The sequence below is a fragment of the Heterocephalus glaber genome, unplaced genomic scaffold (assembly GCF_053883595.1).
Source record: "Heterocephalus glaber isolate CG9 unplaced genomic scaffold, H.glaber_assembly_v1.0 deba00001593, whole genome shotgun sequence".
NCBI classification, from domain to species: domain Eukaryota; kingdom Metazoa; phylum Chordata; class Mammalia; order Rodentia; family Bathyergidae; genus Heterocephalus; species Heterocephalus glaber.
Window position 1 is genome coordinate 3949534 of NW_028258368.1, and position 19932 is coordinate 3969465.

At 40.1% G+C, this 19932-nt stretch overlaps 1 protein-coding gene across 19 annotated transcripts in view; it reads left to right on the top strand.

Annotated features, from left to right (window-relative positions):
• The window catches only part of Syne1 (spectrin repeat containing nuclear envelope protein 1), a 473610-nt gene that overhangs the window by 306327 nt on the left and 147351 nt on the right, over positions 1 to 19932 (top strand). For 17 of the 19 annotated variants that reach the window (XM_087193553.1, XM_087193567.1, XM_087193559.1 and 14 more), the window contains 4 exons: positions 3080 to 3274; positions 4293 to 4433; positions 11666 to 11833; positions 12006 to 12167. In XM_087193553.1, coding sequence (XP_087049679.1) covers positions 3080 to 3274; positions 4293 to 4433; positions 11666 to 11833; positions 12006 to 12167 — 666 coding nt within the window. Of the gene's footprint in view, positions 1 to 2925; positions 3275 to 4292; positions 4434 to 11665; positions 11834 to 12005; positions 12168 to 19932 lie in introns of those variants that run through there. The other 2 variants (XM_021238019.2, XM_087193564.1) reach the window with 2 other exon arrangements.

The window sequence follows — 19932 nt, forward strand, 5'->3', positions numbered from 1 at the left end:
TCCAAGGCCACAAGGCCTTTTCTGCGGTCACCAGCAGCCCGGTCTTCCTGGCTCTTGGTTCAGTGACCTGTTCACTTTGTCACTTTTTCTCTCCACAATTCTAAATGTCCATGTAAATGTTTGTCCGTTTCATCATGCGACTTGGAACACATTTTCAGGTAAATAATGAGATAGTTCCCTGTGCGGTTCACGGCTGTGTGAAACAAACACAGGAAGGAAACGCAGTGGAGAAAGCCTGCCTGATAATGTGAAAATTGGGATGAGGGTTTTTCCTTGTATTTTTCATCTGCTGTTAATTGAATTTCAGTCCTAAGGTGAATCTGGGTTCTGTGTGAATAATGTCAACTCATAAAATTCACTGAACTGATTCAGTTCATGTTTTATTTTCTGTAATTTTTCAAAGGTTGCATTTAATTGAAAAAAATCATCCTGATCTATTTATTTACTTACTTATTTTTTACTTATTTATGTGATACTGGGACTGAACTCAGGGCCTTTGCATCCCTAGCTCTTTTTGTATTTTTAATTTTGAGACAAGGTTTCACTAAGTCACTAAATCACCCACACTGGACTCACAAGCGGGATCCTCCTGCCTCAGTCTCCCAGAGTGCTGGGATTACAGATATGCACCTCCACAACTGCCTCCTAGCATATTCAAATCCTCAGAGAGAATACTAAGACCTCTATGCTCTCCTCCTGACACAGAAAGTGTGCACCTGAGGACAGGAGGGTGTCTGCAGGGTTACTTTGCTTCCCTAGGCCACTGTACTAAAATTCCCACTTTTATAGTCATTTTCAGAAATAATCTAGTGTGTGTGTATGTATGTGTGTGTGTATATATATACATATATATATGTGTGTATATATATATATATATGTGAAAAATGGATAGCACATTAACCCACTGGTGCTTCATTTTAGCTTAGTAAATTTGGCCCATCATGAATAACCAATGTAAAAAGTCAAGAGACACAAGCAGGTTTAAAGTTCAGGAAGTTACATAAGTTGACTATAAAATGCAGATTCTCGTAAACCTAGTAAATCAGTATCTTTGAAAGTGTTGACCAGAGCTACATTTTTATCAAACAACCTAGATGAGTTCTACTCACAATAAAATTGAGATGTTCAACTTAGGAAATGGGCGCTTGACCTCAGTGTGTACACACCGTTGCAGGCACTGCTTGTAGGGAGCTGTGGCCAGGCACGTGGCAAAGCGCAGGTAAGGGTGAAGACTACCTCTGTCTATTCCAGAGTCATGTGGCAACCCACTGTCTGAATGCTTTGTGTCCTTGAGTCCACTGAGTCCAGCAAGCTAGGAGTTGTCTATTACAGTGACTAGTTATAGTAAATATCACTTATAGAATACTCATGCACCAGCCTCTAGAATAAATGTAGTAAATAGCTACTAAGTCACTATTTGTTTAAATTAAAACCTACTATGTTTTATTAAATATCTGCAGCCACAGAGATAAAGTAGTGATTATTTCTACTTTTTAAATCTACTTTTCAAAGTTCCTATTCTGTTCTAGAAGTCAAGAAGGAAGTTGCTGGCTGAGTTCTGCTGAACTCTTTCCCCCTCTACTCAGGTTTGGTGAGAGGAAAGAAATAATAGCAACACCAGAACCATAGCCAGGTGTGGTGGTGCACCCTTGTAATCCCACAATTTGAGTGGCTGAGGCAGGAAGGTCACCATGAGTTCAAGACCAGCCTGAGGTATATAGCAAGATTCTGCCTCAAAAATTTTTAAAAAGGTACATATGTGTGGAATATATATATATGTGTGTGTGTGTGTGTGTGTGAGTATACATTTGTATATGAATATATGTATACAAACACTGTCATTTTAAACTGGTGTTTAATGTCAATCACAGAATGTTTTCTTTCCAAAATACCAAATGACAGATTCTCAGGCAAAGGAGCCAAAGGGGGAATAGAAAAGAATAATACTTTTGTACTGTTATGGTTAATGTTTTGGAATACAAATTTTTGTCTTTCAAAATATGCAAGAAAATATTACTTTAATATTTAATATTTATAATATTTTATACATAAGAAAGTATGACTGTAATATTTATTTTTTTAAATAAATTTGGAGACAACATTTCCATACATAGTTCAGGCTGGCCTTGAACTCAGTCTGTAGCCCAGGCTGGCCTCAAACTCACAGTGATCCTCCTGCCTCAGCCTCCCGGATGCTAGGATTACAGGAGTGTACCACCACACCCAGCTATATATCTGTAATACTTAGAGTTATCATACTCCTAAAATGGATCAATAGTTACCATTTTAAGAACAAGAGATGGTCCAGAATATATTTCTAATAAGCTCTTAGTAAAAATTTAAAACCTTTATCTCTAACAATTTTTTTTTCCAAAAAGTAAAAGCCATTAAATTTGAAAGGTGTTTCAGAGCTCTGGTTTGAAGCATATGAAACATTTGAGGTAGGATGGAGTAAAAGAGAGAAAATTTGATGAATGCACAAAATTTTATTTGAGGGGCAGTCTGCATAAAAATTAAGGTTCCATATGTAATATCAAGCCTATCTAGAGAAAGAAATAACTCCCATGATCACAGGAATGGACAGGCAGGTGGTTTTGTGATCCTTCCAATACCAAATGACTGTCATCTCTGTGAACATACTCAGTGTAAGATAAGAGCTGAGCACTGCATTTTTTTGTAGTTTCAGTCATCACATGACCTAATTTCCATGGCATGAACCATCTGGTACATTTCAAGGGCTTTAGGCATTTTAAAGAAAGTTGTCACTTCTTACTGCTAGACATCCACGATTCCACTGTCGGCGTCTCCCACGATGAAAAGCCATTCACCGCATCATCTTATTTCTGCTTTTATCCCTAGCGGGGCTCCTTGCACTTTTCGGGCCAGGCTGGGCTGCAGCGCTTTGGGCTGGCTCTGCTGTGAGATGCGGGCTGGCTCTCCTGCTGCCACAGTCCACATCCTGCCTCCCGCCGGCTCGGCTCTGCTCGCTCATTGGCCGGCGCTGCAGGAAGATGAACGCCACTACTTCTGTTTCCTTTTGATGCTGCTCTGACACCCAGGGTGGGAAATGTTTTCTCAGGAGCTGGCGCAGAAAATCAAGGGCTACCAGGAGCAGATCGCCTCTTTGAATTCCAAGTGCAAGATGCTGACAATGAAAGCCAAGCACGCTACCATGATGCTGACGGTGACAGAGGTGCAAGGGCTGGAGGAAGGCACGGAGGACCTGGACAGAGAGCTCCTCCCCACGCCAGCGGCCCACCCCTCTGTGGTCATGGTAAGCACGGATCCCTCAGCGCCCCGCCAGCTGTGCTCCCTAGACTGGAGCCTCGGAGAGGCCCCGAGCTCTCGCCAAGGCCTATTTCAGGGATTGGCTTTAGCTCTTGCAGGTTTGATCTTTAACTCCTTCTAAATACCTTTGGGCCTGAGCCAGTCTGTAAACAGTGACAGTTAAAATGAAACTATTTGCATGAGACTGCAGAGTTACTTAACCTGTCCCAGATCTGCTCTGCAGTTGTTTATAATTTAGTAACAATACTGAGAGGCTCTGAGCTTAAAAAAAAAATCCTTTGCAGAGTGCTCCACTTTTCTGGGAAATGATAGAATTGTATTTTCCAAGCTAACTAGCTTACTATGTCATGTGCAGGTATATTGTTGTAGAAATATTTAACAAGATTCAAAATAAAAGCTATTAAGAGAAAGATAAGAAAATAGAAAATTTATATTTTAGCTTTGGATATAAGATAAATAAACCCCATTAATTTGTTCCACACCACTTTTCTCCCAGTACTTTTGGCAACTGTATTTTCCAGAGCCATGTATTTCCTTTCTCGTGAGCTGTGGCTTCAGTATACTGTGCAACCTCAGCTGGACCCACTTAGCTGTATGTCATGTTGGCTGCCTTTATCTCTCTGGGACATTTGCAACTTGAGATGCACCAGAGGCCAAGCTTTATTTGATAGACCCTTTCCTCATTTGTGCGATTTATGATATTTCTCGGTATTTGTAAAGATACACTCAATAAAAATAAGTTAAGGAAGTGTTTTTCTTAATCAGCAGCAAAACTCTTGAATGTTTTGGTATGCACCCCCTCATTCCTACTGGTTTTACAAGTGGTCCCTAACATTATGTTCACTGGATGACAAAACTGTTAAATACTAAACAATTAATATGTGAATTGGGGTCTCAGTCATTCTAACCTTTGTGATATAATATTTGTTTGACCTGTGTCTGGCCAGATCTTTTGTTAACATAGCTAACTAATTATGTCTTTTGGGCTACGTTGTCTGTGGCAGATGACTGCAGGTCGCTGTCATACTTTGCTGTCACCTGTCACGGAGGAGTCTGGGGAAGAGGGAACCAACAGTGAGATTTCCTCTCCACCTGCCTGTCGCTCCCCTTCACCTGCGGCTAATACAGAGGCTTCTCTTAACAAGGTACCTCTCACTTGGGACTCTTCTACCTGTGAGCTCTGAGCAGATGCAGGATTCCATTCTCTATCCTCTGCAGGCTGTGGGTGTGACATTTAGACTACATTGCATTTGGTTTCAGGAGCACATCATTAGGTGTTATAGTTGTACAAACTGTGACTGCTTGTGAGACCACTGGCTCAGTCTGCCATCTCCTCTCCTGGGGTATTGACAATGACATGAGCAAAAATTAGGTTGTGGAGATTACAGCCAGAGAAGGTCTCTTATAAGGCAGTATGGTTTTATTTCTAGTGATCGTGTGAAATGGGGCCCTACATCCTAAGGTCTCTGTCATTGTTGTAAAATAACATAATTCTGCAGCTATTTTAACATTCACAGAATGTACTGTTGTCATTTACAAGTTTAGATTTTGAATATAGAAAATGTCTGTTATGTTGTACTTTTTTACTTATTAGTTGTGAACTAATTTAAGAGGTGTCTGCCAATATGTGTACTGGAATGCTTAGTAGATTTCAGTTTTCTTATCTTTCAATAGCTTTAAATTTTATTTCCCATAAAATGAAGATAGTATTTTGTTATCAGATGTGTTTTAGCATACTTTATATGAAACATGCATTATACTAAGTTACATATCAAACATTTTATAAGGAATATTGGACAGAAATCTAAAAGATGCTTTTACAAACCAAAACCTTTAATGTATGCTGTTATACTATATAGTAAGCTAAAACAACAACAAAAGCTTTAATTACATTCCTATAAAATGATGTAAGTGTTCAAAAGAAGTGCTATTAAGGAAGAAGTAGTAAACAGAAAATGTTTTATAAGCTGTACTAGATGGCAGTCGCATTACTTTTATTTTAAAGTAGAACCAGTCAAAATAGGACCTCTGTGAAAAGAGAGACATTGTCCCAATAAAAAGGGGATATAAAATTGATGAAACCTTTAGATAGTCCAGTTCTCTTGGTAAAAGGCAATATAGCTCTAGGCAAATTTGCAGCTCATCCATTCATCAAATATATTCTGGGCACCTACTTGGCACAAAACCTTGCACTGGGTCGGGGGCAGGAACAGAGACCACTGGGCAATAGCCCCACTCACAAAGACCTCATCATCCATAGAGAGAGGCTAACACTGGATAAATAGTAACAAAAGTGATAAGAGGAAATTAAAAGAAACAACAACAACAAAAAGGAGAAGTTCAGTGCCCTTGGTAGGTTTAGGTCACTGTTCTCCAAATTCTAATTTAAAAATATGTATTACTCATTCTTTGACAGGATGTTCTTCCCTGTGTTCAAAGATGTTATTAGAACCAGAGAATTAGGGGTACAGTCCACTGATGACTGTACTGAAAAAATAGTTATTCTACATAATATGGTTAATGATTTTAAGATTTTTCAAACTAAACCAAAAATACAGATCTTGAGACTGACACTGAATAAAATATACCTTTTTTGAAATTGTGATTCCCTTCTTGTAGAGAGTTTTTCAGGGTATACATGCAGGTGTCCAGTAAATGAAAAAACATGCAAACATTTTTTATTATTATTGTTTGACATTAACCATAAAGCTAATTACACCCTAAAACTGAGGCCGTTAGGCTTTGTGTTGATCCCGTTGTGATCTCTCCTCTCATGACAGGAAAACATGAATTAAATCGCATCATTAGTCTAACATACTGTTATGAGATGCTTCAGGGTAAGGGAAACTGAGGTTAAGTCAGACAGTTCTACTTAGAGGAAGGTGTTAAAAAACCAGCGTATTATATTCAACATTGTTCAAACAAATGAACCTCATCATTACAGCCATGGGTAGCATAAGTCAGAGGACAATGGAAAACTATGTCAATGTGAATCATCTCTTAAAACTAAAAATATTTAGAAACCCCCTTAAGTTCCAGTTTTCAGAGTCCAAGTCCTTCACAGAATGTGCACAGAGTGTCAAGGACCAGCCAAATATGACTGCTGTATAATATAACATCGCAGCTGTTGAAAGAGGTTTTGTGCTTGCTGCTTCTGTAAGTAGATCCCATTACATAAGGGCTTGATCCTAGTCCCAGCCTGTGTGTTCCGTCTCTGACAGTAGCTACTGGTTAAAAGTAATAACAACTTAGCTCATGGGAGAGGAGAAACAATGAGGCATCCCCAGAATGTGCTGCAGGCTTCCTGAGCCCCTGGACACAAGCCAAGACTTAGGATCCCCAGAAGAATTGCGGGAAATATCCGCTTAAAAAGAGCAATAGCTAGCGGGAGGGTGGATGGCTGCCCTGTAGGTCAGAAGCACCCCCTGGTCTCAGCCCTTCCTGCAAGCTGTGACTCTGGGAAATCCCTTGACCCTTTCATGTGTAAGTGGGGAGCAATACTATTAAATTCACAAATGAAAAAATGAAATGTGGAGTTAACCATGAAAGTACTTGATAAGCTGGAAAGTAGCTACAGTTGTCCAGATTCATTTCCTTGGGCAGCTATTGGGCTAGGCCTCTCCTAACTTGAAATGAAAGACATTTCCAAGGGTGATGCTTCACTACACCAGTACTGACTTCAGTAGTTATTTATAGTACAGATTGATTTATTTTATTGAATTTATGTAGTCAGTTCTCAGGTAGACTCAAGGTATTCATCTACAACAGGTGATATATTTTCAAATTATTTTAAGAAACTAGTTGTCAGTCCTGGCATGAGCCGTATACATAGAGACAGAAAAAAAAATGCTATTTTGTAACAAATGCATTATATTCTAGCTCTTTGGAGAACTTTATTTATAACAGAGTGTATAATTTAAAATGTTTACAATATGTAAAGTCACTTTTTCCTTTTCTTTGTGACAGTAGTAATGCAGTTCATCTGTATCCACAGAGCATACATTCCAAGCACCCAGGGGTGCCTGGAGCCACAGATTATTCCAAACACCATAGGTACTATGTGTAATCTCTCTCATATATACCTACCCATGATAAAGTTGTTTTACAAGTAAGCACAGTAAGAGATTAATAACAACAACAATAAGTTATATAAAACATATGAATTGCTAATTTCTGGAATTTTCCATTTACATTTTCAGACCATAATTGAAAATATGGGTTATTGAATGTGCAGAGTGGGAAACTATAGATAAGATGAGACTGTTGTATTCTTTCCTTGTGTATAAAGTAATAGGGTTTACAAAAATGCATTTCTGTGGTACTGGGGATTGAACCCAGAACCTTTACACTAAGCTACATCCCCAGCTCATCTTTAATTTCTTGTTATGAGATAGGCACTTGCTAAGTCGCTAAGTTGCCCAGGCTTGGCTTGAACCTGGGATTCTCCTCACTCAGCATCCCAGAGTGCTGAGATATAGGCGTGTGCTACCACACTGGCTCCAAAACTACTCTTACATGTGTGATTCATTGTGAACACACATGCCTACCAGTTCCTTGCTCAGCACTCTGCAGTGTGTTCCTGATGAACAACAGGCAGTCTCACAGTGTTTAAGGAGCTCAGGTTTGTGTGAGAGCAAACAAATGTTGGGACGAGAGTGGCAGGTGGCCTGATGGGGAAGCACAGCCATAGAGGAAGCACCCAGCTAGGTGAGCTTCTAGCACAGGACATCAATGCCTTTTTCATTTGAAAGTAAAGCACAGTTAGAACATTGGAGTGCACTAGGATGTGACCTGAAGGGACCTCAGCTGGAAAGCTACAGAGGCAGAAAGAAAAATGTCCCAGCAAGGCAACTGCAGATAGTTTCAGTGTAACTAGAGACATAAAAGTTTGGACAGAGGGTGGAAATGAGAGTGGAAGGCTGGCAGAATCACTTCACGAGGGCCCTTGATAGTTAACAGTGGACGGAATTTAAATAGCAGCTATGCCCAGAACTGTTAGGACTGATCATTCTGAATCATCAGATATGGTAGGATGCCGGTGGACAAACTCAAAGCCAAGGAAGCCAGAGTTAGGGACAGAAATTGCACACTCTCATGCCAGGTGCATCCAGGTGATATCAAGGAGACAAACAGCCTGGCAGGGATGGTGGGGATCTGAACAGCACCTGCTCCACACAGAGGAGGTAGCCTCTATTAAGTTACTATAGAGACACAGCCCCCATGACCCTACACCTTCTGGTTTGCCAAAGAAGCCATGAATCTAGATTTTTATGAAAGTTCTCTGTCTTTAAGATAAATTTTTAAAACAGTGTATAAGCCAAACTAAATATAAGCAGGCCTGAGGCAGCCTGCTCGCTTGCTGCCTTTGAGTTAGGAAGTTGTTGCTGTAATGAGAACTTCAGCCTAGGTGACAGGAAGGCTGTGTGTCTGGAGAGCTTCATCCTCACGTAAATCCAGGGGGTGAAGAAATCCAAAAGAAATTCTGAATGTATAGCTTAGGTGAACAGAAGCTCCACTTATTGAGAGAAGGAAAAGACTTACCATTTCTTCCTGAATCCATTTCTCATCCCATGTTCCTTTGGGAAATACTGAGTTTGAAGAGCCTGTGATGGGTATGTGAGCAATTATGTATTCCAGTCTGAAGCTAATAAATTTACCAATTATCAAAGAGTTAGTGGAAAAATGAGAAGAGGAAGTTTGAATGACTAGAAAGCTGGAAAGATTAAAAGTGTTTCCAGCCGGGTGTGGTGGTACACACCTATAATCCCTGCATTTGGGAGGCTAAGGAACCAAATGAGGATCACTTTGAGTTCAAGGCCAGGTGGGGCTACACCATGTGTTCAAGGCCAACCTGCACTGCAAAGCAAGATCCTGACTCAGAAAAAAAAAAAAAAGAACCAAACAAAGAAGTGTTTCCAAAGGGACTGGGCAGTTGGTGCCACTGAAATTACAAGGAGGTCAAGCGAGAAGAGAGTTGAAAAATGACCATTTCATTTTACAAAGAAGTCACTGATGAACCGCGAGGGCTGTAGTTATGTGGTCATCAGGATGAAAATCTGATTGGATACTTAGAGTGGACTGAGGGTGAGAAATTGAACATGCTCATCTAAACCACCATTCCCAGAAGCTGGCTTCAGAAGCGAGAGGGAGAAATGAAGATTAAGTCTGTGTGTGCAAGTGAGCTCACAGGGCACCGTCTATCACACTGTGATTCCTGGACTTTTCTAAGATGCAATATGATGAAAAAATCAAAACAGAAGAGTGCATGCAGTGTTCTCAGATGAGAGAGAATTGACTCTACTTGTAAGCTAAAGAGGGAATTAACCGAGAAGGAGAGGATGTTCATGAGACAGGACCAGGAAATTCAGTTTACAGGATTCTAGGGGAGGAGGGCGAGTCATCTTTAAGCAAGGAAACGGGCAAGCTTGAGATAGGCTGTGTCTAAATAGAGACAGACTTGTGGTCATTATCTCCTTGATGTATTTGATTGGGTGTGTGTGTGTATCATACACGTGCACACATACCCTGGAAAGTAAATTTGGATTATGTCATGGTTGGAGTTTTCTAAGTGGGAGAAGCAGAGGTTAAAGGGGCTAGGAAAGCAAGGGTTTTTAAGAAACTATAGCTATAGCACCAAGTACCCATGAGTGAGCCAACTCAGTGGAGATGGTATTCAAAGGTGCAGAGGTCTGCAGTGGCATGCAGGTGAGTGACAATGGCTGTGTGAGCCTGCTACAGACTTGAGAATACCAGGGTGGTGCACTCAGTTCAAAGGAATGAGGAGGACCCATTCCCCAGAGTGCCCTGTCATCAGTGTGTTAAGGACTTAACCTGGAAGCCTCAGCAGCAAAAACAAAATGGGTAGAAGACATCACAGTCTTCAGTTATTATTTCATTAGTTCTCAAAACTACCCAGTGTTGGGACAGTGCACAAGATGAAAGTGATTTGCTCCAACTACACATACACAGATTCTTTGGAGAATTTCAGCTAGCATCTCTGGTGTTCCAACTTCCAGTGTGAATCCCTGCTAAACAACCCTGCTTCCACCCACTTACAACTCCCCTCTCTGAATACCACACACTTTCCTGCTATTATCTTCCTTTTCCATGTAGCTGGCACAATCTTCAATATGCCTTACCAATTTGTGATTATCAGTAAGGCTCAGGCATTTTTACTGACATAATTATCTTCACCAATATAACTGTGAGAGCATTAAATTCTATAATAGCAGTTTACAGATGGTAAACATTGCTCTCCCGATTCAGTTCTTACTGGGATACAGATAAATACAGAGAAGCTATTAAAAACACATCAATTATGTTTCATTATGGTCAATTTTCTTATCCATACTAATAAAACATATGATGTTACTTATAACCCAAAAGATTAAAAAATATTTAGAATCATGAGTTTCATCATTCACTTTCATAATTTCTCGTGCACTTCCAGAAATTAAGAAGGAAAGCTTTTTGTTATTTGTTTACTCTTATTTAACAATAAAGTGCTTACTTTATATAAATAATAAATCCATGAATAATGAAGATCTAGCTACATCTTCAAAATTACTGTCTATAGATTTGTACTTTTTTGTGTGGCACAGGGGATTATAAACCCAGGGTTTTTGTGCTGAGCTACATTTTCATTTTGATACAGGTTCTCACTAAGTAGTTTTAATTTTATTTATTTATTTATTTATTTATTTATTTATTTTTGATACCAGGGATTGAACTCAGGACCTTGCACTTTCGAGGCAGGTATTGGAACCACTGAGCTAAGTCCCTGGCCCAAGTAGTTTTAATTTTTAAAACTCAAATAGTTTAAAAATTGTTCAGAGTCAGATGTGATGGTCCACATTTGTAATCCTGGCACTTGGGAGGGTAAGGCAGGAAGTTCTTGAGTTTGAAACTATCCTAAGCTACATAACAAGTTCAAACCCAGCCTAGACTGTGTAGAAAGCCCCTGTCTCATTAAAAAAAAAAAATATTCAGAACTTTAATCAATACATTGAAGAACATTTTAGAAACCAGATCATTTTGATTCACTTATTTGGTTATAGGTACTAATCCATCTTTAAATATGTGTGTACCACTTAAATCCTTTGTATTTCTTTTATATAAAATGAGTTCTGGCAACTTGAAATACTGGTAAAATTATTTCATGACTTCATATAAACCAAACATTTAAAGTAATTAATTGTATTATGTACTGATAGTTCTAAAGACCTTATCACAAAATTTTACTAGCTTCCCTAGTTTGTAGCCACCAGCAAAGGGTGTGAATCCTAGACCTTTCCTCCACATGACAAATAGTACCTCAAGCATATTGGTCTAGACTTGGTCTTCCCTTTGGAAACCAGCACTGTGCTTTCTCTCCCAGGACATTGCCTATTACCAATCCCTGTCTGCTGAGAGACTGCAGACAGATGCTGCCAGGATCCGCCCCAGCACATCAGCATCCCAGGAGTTGTATGAGCCAGGGCTGGAGCCGTCTGCTACTGCCAAACTGGGTGATCTGCAGCGTTCTTGGGAAACCTTAAAAAATGTGGTAAGCTCACCACACACCCATTACCTTAGGTTTTACCTTATGAAACACAAGCAGAGAGTTACACATCCAGTACAGAGTTCAACACCCTTGGGTAAAGCAATGAGGAAAGAAATGTTGCAATCTGGAAGATAAGATGTAGGAAACCATTGGTAAGATCCCTTTTCTTGTTTAGATCAGTGAAAAGCAGCGCACGCTCTATGAGGCTTTGGAACGCCAGCAGAGGTACCAGGACTCGCTCCAGTCCATCTCAACAAAAATGGAGGCCATTGAGACGAAGCTTAGTGAGAGCCTCAAGCTCGGCAGGAGTCCGGAAAGCCAGATGGCCGAACATCAGGTAAGCGCGGTGAGGTGATGACTTCTGCTTCCAGCATGGTTAGGTGGGTGTGTGGCTTTAGTGACTGCAGGGCCTGTCATGCCCACATGTGGAGGGCAGACTGGCAGGTCTTGCACAGTACACAAAGTTCCCATGGTGCAGTGTCTACCACTGCTTCATAGATCCAAGAAGGCAAAAAAGATCAGGCCTTGACCCCAGTTTCACAAAGCTACATGCATTGGTGTTGCTTTTGTATTTTCTGACACAAAGTACATTTCCATACAGTTGCCAGATTTTTTTATTTCATTGTCAGCCATACTTATAAAAATCAAATGTATCCCAAATCTACTTTCTGTGGGTAATAGCCAGGGCGTGCCCACCTCTGGTTATCAGTTAAGAGAATAAACCTCTAACTTCAGTGGGCAAAGGAGCAGGTGGAAAGAAGAGGCTGCCAGTCCTAATCTAATTGTTCTGGCTGCAGTCACTTTTTAAAAGGTTGTGTAAACCAGGTGTGGTGGCGCATGCCTGTGATCCAGCACTCTGGGAGATTGAGAGGTGGAGGCAGGAGAATCACAAGTTCAAGCTAAGCCTGGGCATCTTAGCAACTTGGCATGATCCTGTCTCAAAATTAAAAAAAAAAAAATTAAAAGGGGCTCGTGATGTAGCTAAGTCCTAAGGCCCTAGGTTCAGTCCTCAGTACTGAAAGAAAAATAAAAAAGTTTGTATAAACTAGACAGGGCTTCATCTTTCTATAGAAAAACAGAACTGATTACATTAACCTAATTCAGAAAGATGCTATTAAAAATACATCGATTTAAAATTCATGCTAAGGAACGTGCATACATTAAAATCTGGTTATTTTAGTGTTATTGTTGGCTGTGCTATTAACACACAGTGGTATTTATGTGGTATGTGGGGAGCTGAGGATGTGGAAGTATGCATTCACCTGCTGCATACTCAGTGTGATTCTTGGAAATGCTGCTGTCCCCTGACTGGGACCAGGTAGCATGTGACAACCTTGTGAAAGGCAGAGGAAAGGAAAGCTATTTTTAGATATTAATGAAAAGCTGTAAAAGCTTGGTATGATAGGTGTATCAATCAAAGCCAGAGAAATTTATTAGCTTTAAAAGTGAAGCCCTGCGCTTTGCCTTTCTGGTTTTGGAAGCCAGGGTAACCTGAAACTGCATTGCTTATTCATATGTGGAGTCAAATGCATTTGCATTCTTTTGCAATACAGAGCCATACAGGAGAACACACAGATGAGAATATTTCATCTAAAGACAGCGTATTGAGAAATGGTGGTTTCATGTTTATGACCTTCTTGTAACTTCTTAAGATAAAAATCAAAGTGCATAGCAACTGTCCTTAGTCCTAATTATGATAAACTACTTTCTAAAGATTTTTCTGCCATCTAAAGTCACACATAATCTGCCAGGTTTGGGAAGGGTACAAAAAAAGTACAAAATTAACCTTGTCAACGTGGTGACACAGGCCTATAACCCCAGCACTCTGGGAGGCTGAGGCAGGAAAATCATAAGTTTGAGCAGTTTGGGCAATTTAGCGAGACCCTGTTTCAAACTTTTTTTAAAAAGAGCCGAGGGGGCTGGGGATTTAGCTCAGTGGTTCTACCACTTGTCTTGCAAGTGCAAGGACCCGAGTTCGATCCCCAATACCAAAAAAAAAGAGCTGAGGGTATATCTCAGTGCCAAAACCCTGCATTCAATCCCTAGTATTGAAACAAACAAATAAACAAAAACTAACCTTTATTTTCATAAACCAGAGCAATCATAAGGACACTCACAGACTTGGCTGACTGTTAAAAAGCTGCTTGCCTCTGAGCTTTACCTATGTTTTACCAGACCCCTACCCTTCCCAAACCCCTCTCCCATCTAGACAGCCTTCCGGGTCACACAGTCCTCTTTAACTGATGCTCCAGTTTCTCATTGCTGACAGCCACTTCATCTTGATCTGACCTTCCTGTGTACCTGGAGGAAGGGCCATACAGCACCGCAGGCCAACTTAGATTGACTGCTGTCCTGCACTTACTCACTTCCTTTAAGCATCCAAAGAGAATATGGCATATATTTTCTGCGGATTGGATCAGTTAATTCAAGAATTACACCATCAGATTGTGAAGAGCCAATAATCCACCAGGTTAAATAGTTTAACCACCCCTGTTTCCCTTCAGGTCATCTCCGCCTTTGTCCAAGGACTATCATCCTCACGGGCCAGGAGACTGACCCCAGGTAACACAGAGCCTTCTCAGACTCCCACAGGAGTAAGGGACTACATGACACCAGGATCCTGGTGCCCTGCCTGGATATACCAGAGTTCCTAATTAAAATACAAATTAGCTCCCATTTAGTAGCCTCCCTCTTCAGTCATTAGTCTAAAAAAGCACACAAACACACATAAGCAACAGAGAGCAAAATTATCATTTTGTTCAAAAGATTTAATGAAGAAAAATCAAAACTGCACATTAATGCTACTAGTATAAATTAAAAGTGAAACTATAATTTTTCTTTGAGTTAAGACCAGCTACATGACTTTTAGTCCCTTTCCAAGTTGGGAATGGCATTGCCAATTATCCTAGAAGGGAGAAGATGCAATTAATTGATGATTACCAGATATTGGGGCTTAACAATTATATTAATGTTCTCAGAGAGGGAGAGAAAAATATAAAGTATGCTTAATTCAGTATAATTTTGCATATCATCACAAATCTGAAATTTGTCATCCGAGTTATTTTTGGTAACTTTCTCTGTGTGCCTCAGTTCCACAAATTCTGGGACAGAGTTACTGACATGAAAGTTATTGGTAACACAACAGCTAAATTTGTGCCTGACTGCTGGAATGGTACTTTAGAATTTCCAAGCACTATTATAGAATTGCTATTTTTAAACTTCAACTAAATGGGGATAAGAAAGTCCACTGTGCTTTTTATTTTAAAAATGTAATAGAAATACTTCAGCTGTTATTTCTTTCCCAACACTCTCTTGGGAGTATTGTTTCCTTAGAGGGCTAACCCAATTCCTGCATTTTTGCTTTAAACACTTTACTAGACCCATTAAATTTGGGTAGAGTTCCAGTCCTTTTCCTGTTATTATCTCTACATGGTACCATGGGTTTAATTTTAAGTCCTTAATGCAGTGCATTAGCTGACAGTACTGATGCTCTGGATGTGGAGCCCTTTCCTGTCAGGACCTTCGCTACCACAGGCACCTGATGGGATGTGTGTTGTCTTTGCCACACTAAACTCACTGACATAGTAGGCAGGGCCCTGAGGTTTTGTTTTGACCTTTTTTCCCCTTTAGTCCTAGGGATTGAACCCAGGGCCTTCCCACTGAGCTACATCCCTGGCCCATTTTTGTTGTTGTTGTTGTTGTTTAGACAGGGTCTCACTAAGTTGCTAAATTGCCCAAGCTGGGTTTGAACTCATGATCCCTCTGCCTCAGCCTCCTGAGTGCTGGGATTACAGGTCCGGCTAGTTTGTTTTTCTAACGTACATAACAACTCAAATAGGTTCATGAGCATAGTTCTGAGAGTCAAAATGAAATTACTGTTTACCATTGGTGTTGAACTATGAGATCTGTGTGTTTTCCCTTACTACTAAAGAGCTGGGCCTTTCTGAGAAACTCAAAGTACTTCTCTGTATTGGGGTTTAAAATTTTTTTTTCTGGTACTGGAGATTAAACTCAGTGCCTTGGCACTGAACTATATCTCTAGGCCCCTCTTTGTTTTTAAAATTTTTATTTTGAGACAGGTTCTTACTAGGTTGCCCAAGCTGGGCTCAAAATTGCCATCCTCCTGCCTCAGCCTCCCAGAGTGCTGGGATTACAGGTGTGTGCCACCATGCCTGGCTTGAAATTTTGCTTTATTCACATATATTATTTGTACATATTAATGGGATTGAGTGTAATATTTCCTTACCATGCATACAGCAAGCACTGATCAAATCCAGCCTCCCCTTTTCTGCTCCCCTCTCTTCCCAGTCCTTCCCAGTCCTTAGTAATCTCCAGGCTCTCCTCATTTAAGAGTCACACTCATGCCCTCCTCATCATCACAGGTCAGAAAACCAAGGACAAGCAGTTTATCTCCTTCTCCTTAGTTTTGAATCAAATATCATGGCAGAATAGCTGGTCACCAGCTCTTGTATTCAAAATTACGAGGCTGAAGACATGTTTGACCCTCAGGTACTCTTTTAAATTAAAATGAAATTCACATGACCTAAGATGAATTAGTCTAAAATATATAATTCAGTAGCATTTAGAATATTCATAATGTCATCTAACCACTACTTCTGTCTGGTTCCGAACATTTTCATCCTTCCAGAGGAAAACGCCTGCCCCCTTGAGCTGGGCTGCAGAGCCTCAGGCCTGAGCAGAGGCTGCCTCTGCCTGCAGGGAGGCAGCCACCCAGATCCCAAGGCCCTGTTCCTTCTGCAGAACACGCAGAGCTGTCATAGGACCTGAGGGTCCCAAATGGAAGCCAGGGACCTCACTGCACATGTGGTTGGCCAGATTCACAGAGGTTAAATGAGGAGTGGCTCTTTTTTCCTGGTGGCTTCGTGATTCAGTTATCAAAATTTTATTATGAATTACAATTAATTCACTTCATGTAGATGTGCTGAGTATTTACTATGTGCACAGCCAAAAGACAAGCTTTTCGATAATAGAAGCTATGATCAAAACATGGTGACTATTCAAATAATTTTTTAAAAATTATTATAATAGAAGATACATTGCTATTAATCTCCCTCAGAATATTCCCCCTGGCACTGAACGCACTTATTTCATTGTTCTTGCCACTTTATGGAGCAGTTCTGAATATCTCTTTCATGGCTGCCTTGATGTCCTGACTGGATTAAAAATCTTTTTTTTTTTTTAATGAGCCCAAAAGATAAAATTTATTTAACATGTATTTAGATCACAGACTGAAAATGCAGTTAGACCTTTAGATAACCTAGTAATGATTTTTAATATCTTGGCACCTGTACAATACTATATCATCCTTTAGCATTGATTATGAGGCATCAAAGATGTTGAACTCTGCAATGACATTATTCATTTATTTTTTTTTCCCATTAAGTTTATTGGTACATTTTTTGGGAAAAATAATATACCAATAAACTTAATGGATTAAAAATCTTTACAGCAGTTTCTGTCAAATAAAAACATGAAGATATGTGCTCATCTGCCTTTTTGACCAGATCTGGTACCATGTGACTTTTGACTCTTCACCAAAAGTCAAAATGACCATGAAAGGTAAATGTTTTGAATCGAATCAGGACATTGAGGCAGCCACAACAGAGCAACTAAAGCCACTCATAAGAGACTAGAGTGGCGGTAGACTAAATGAGATCCAGCAAGGACCTGGGGAGACAGTTTGGAAAGTTGGAATGATAGTGAGAGTGAGGAGGAGACACTGTAAATGAGCAAGTGCATGGAAAGACACAGGGGAGAGAATGATGCTCAGCATGTGGTAGAGGCTCAAGGGGGCTCTTCTTGCTTGTACAGAGGATCAATACCGAAAAAAAAAAGACATAATGAGGTCAATCTAATCATGGAGGAGCTTTTAAAATTGGACAAAAATATGGATTTTATACTTTTGGTGATCAGGAACCCAAAACAATCAAAAACAGTAGAACATAAGTTATTGGACCAAAAGTACTTTGAATGCATAATAAATTTAATAAATATAAATCCCTATAAGTTGAATGCAATATCATTTAGTAATCTCATTTACAATCTCATTTAATAATCCCAGCACATTTTGGGGCAGAGATTGATAGGGAAATTCTCAATTATATTGCAAACATATGAAAAAATATATATCCTTTTCTCAAAAGGCATCATTCAAAGATTTTCTGCCAGGTGCGTTGATGCATGACACTTGAGAGGCTGAGGCAGAAGGACTGAGGATCGAGAGTTCAAGGCCAGCCTGTAATACATAGCAAGACCATATTTCAAAAAGCCATAAAAAATAAATCTTTTTTCTAATTAGAGAAAAATAAGAGCAGGTAGTTCTACAAAATGAGAGTAGACATTTGTAAATAGAACCACAAGAAACATAGGCACACAGCAATATCCAAAATATGTAAATAAAACTTACCAGTAAGGAAAGATTCTAACAGAGAAAGGGCAAGAGAGGTTAGCAAGCAATGACAAGATGGCCAGTATGCATATGAGAAAGTACCTAGTCTCATAGGGGAACTCAGGGAACGGCATATTAACACTGGACTGAGATTCCCACTGTGAATGTAAAAGATTCGCAAACTAGTATTATCTGATACAGCCACAAAAGTGAGAAACTTTACATGCAACAACATAAGCAACTCACAGTGCTGGTAGAGAGCGAAGGAACGAAGCCAGACACAAAACAACACAACCCATGTGATTCCCTTTACATAAAGCTGAAGTACAAGAGAGGGTTATCTGTTTATGAGTCAACACAGTGTTGGGAAAGAGGGAAGCAGCCACATGGAGAAGGTCAAAGGGCCATGCCGTCCTGCCAAGTTCTGTTTCTTGATCTGGTTTACAGCAACAAGGGTATATGCAGTTTGTGAAACTTAATAAAGCCTCACCTGTACAGTCTGTGCACGTTTCTGGATAATGCCAGTATAATAGTCTATTAAAAGTCAAGCTGAGTGTGTTGGTGCAGGCCTATAATCCCAGCACTCCAGAGGGTGAAGTAGGAGGATCTCAAGTTCAAGGCCAGCCTGGGCTACATACCAAGAACTTGTATCAAAAGAAGAAAAAAAAAATAAGTTGACAGACAAGATATTAGAAAAAGCGAAGGTATTTTGTTACTTGTTTTTAATATATATTGAGAGTGCATTCTGAGGACGCACTGTGCTTACAGCAAAGCCTGCATGTACAAGCTCATTGAAAACCATGAAACCTTAACAAATTCAGAGACTAAGCTACATTTCTTGGTCATGGTAGTGTCTCTTACAGTGGTGCAGTTTTTTTTAACATACTCTTCAAATCCTAAATAAAAATTTCTATTGTGACTATTCCTTGTAAAGATCAAGCCATAAAGTAAAACAAATGAAAAGTAAAAACCATGTTCAATTGTGGTAGATGTTAAACAGGAAAACAAAGTGCTGTTGGGAGAGAATGACCCAGCGTTCCATAGTTTGAAAGGCCTAGGAAGGTGTGACATTAACCTCAAACTGAAGGATGGGAAGGAATGCTCCAGCCTCAGGGAACAGCATGTACAAAGTCTCTGAGGTCAGAAAGGGCTGGAGGCCCTGGAGTTAACCAAGAAGGCAGAAACAGTGAAAGGGGAGTGTGGTACAAGAGGCAGGAAGGATGAGACCATCTCACTAAATAAGGAGTTTACATTTTATTTTACAAGCAGGAAGCCATTAAGTATTTGAAAGTAGGGGAGAGGCGTGTGTGAGAAGAGCTCACACATGTTTTTGAAACATCTCAGTAATTGCTTTGTAAAAACTGGACTGGACGGAGAAGAGTGTAGTAGGTAGACCCATCAGGAAATCATTACAGCTATTCAGACAAGAGAGGAAGTTGAGCTTAACTTGGGTGGGTGGAAGGAATGGAGATACTCAGCTCTCCATGCCAGTCTCAGAGCAGGTCGAGTGGTGGGATATGTCAGCTTGGAGGAGAGGAAGACAGGAAGACTGACTCCTTATTTTCCACCTTCAGCAGTCGGGTGTGGTAGGGAAGACGGGGTGAAGTAGGCTTCACGCTGTCAAAGGACAAAAAATTACAACAGATTAACCAGAACCTCTTACTTGGCTTTAGTTTGGATTCTAGAATTGGGC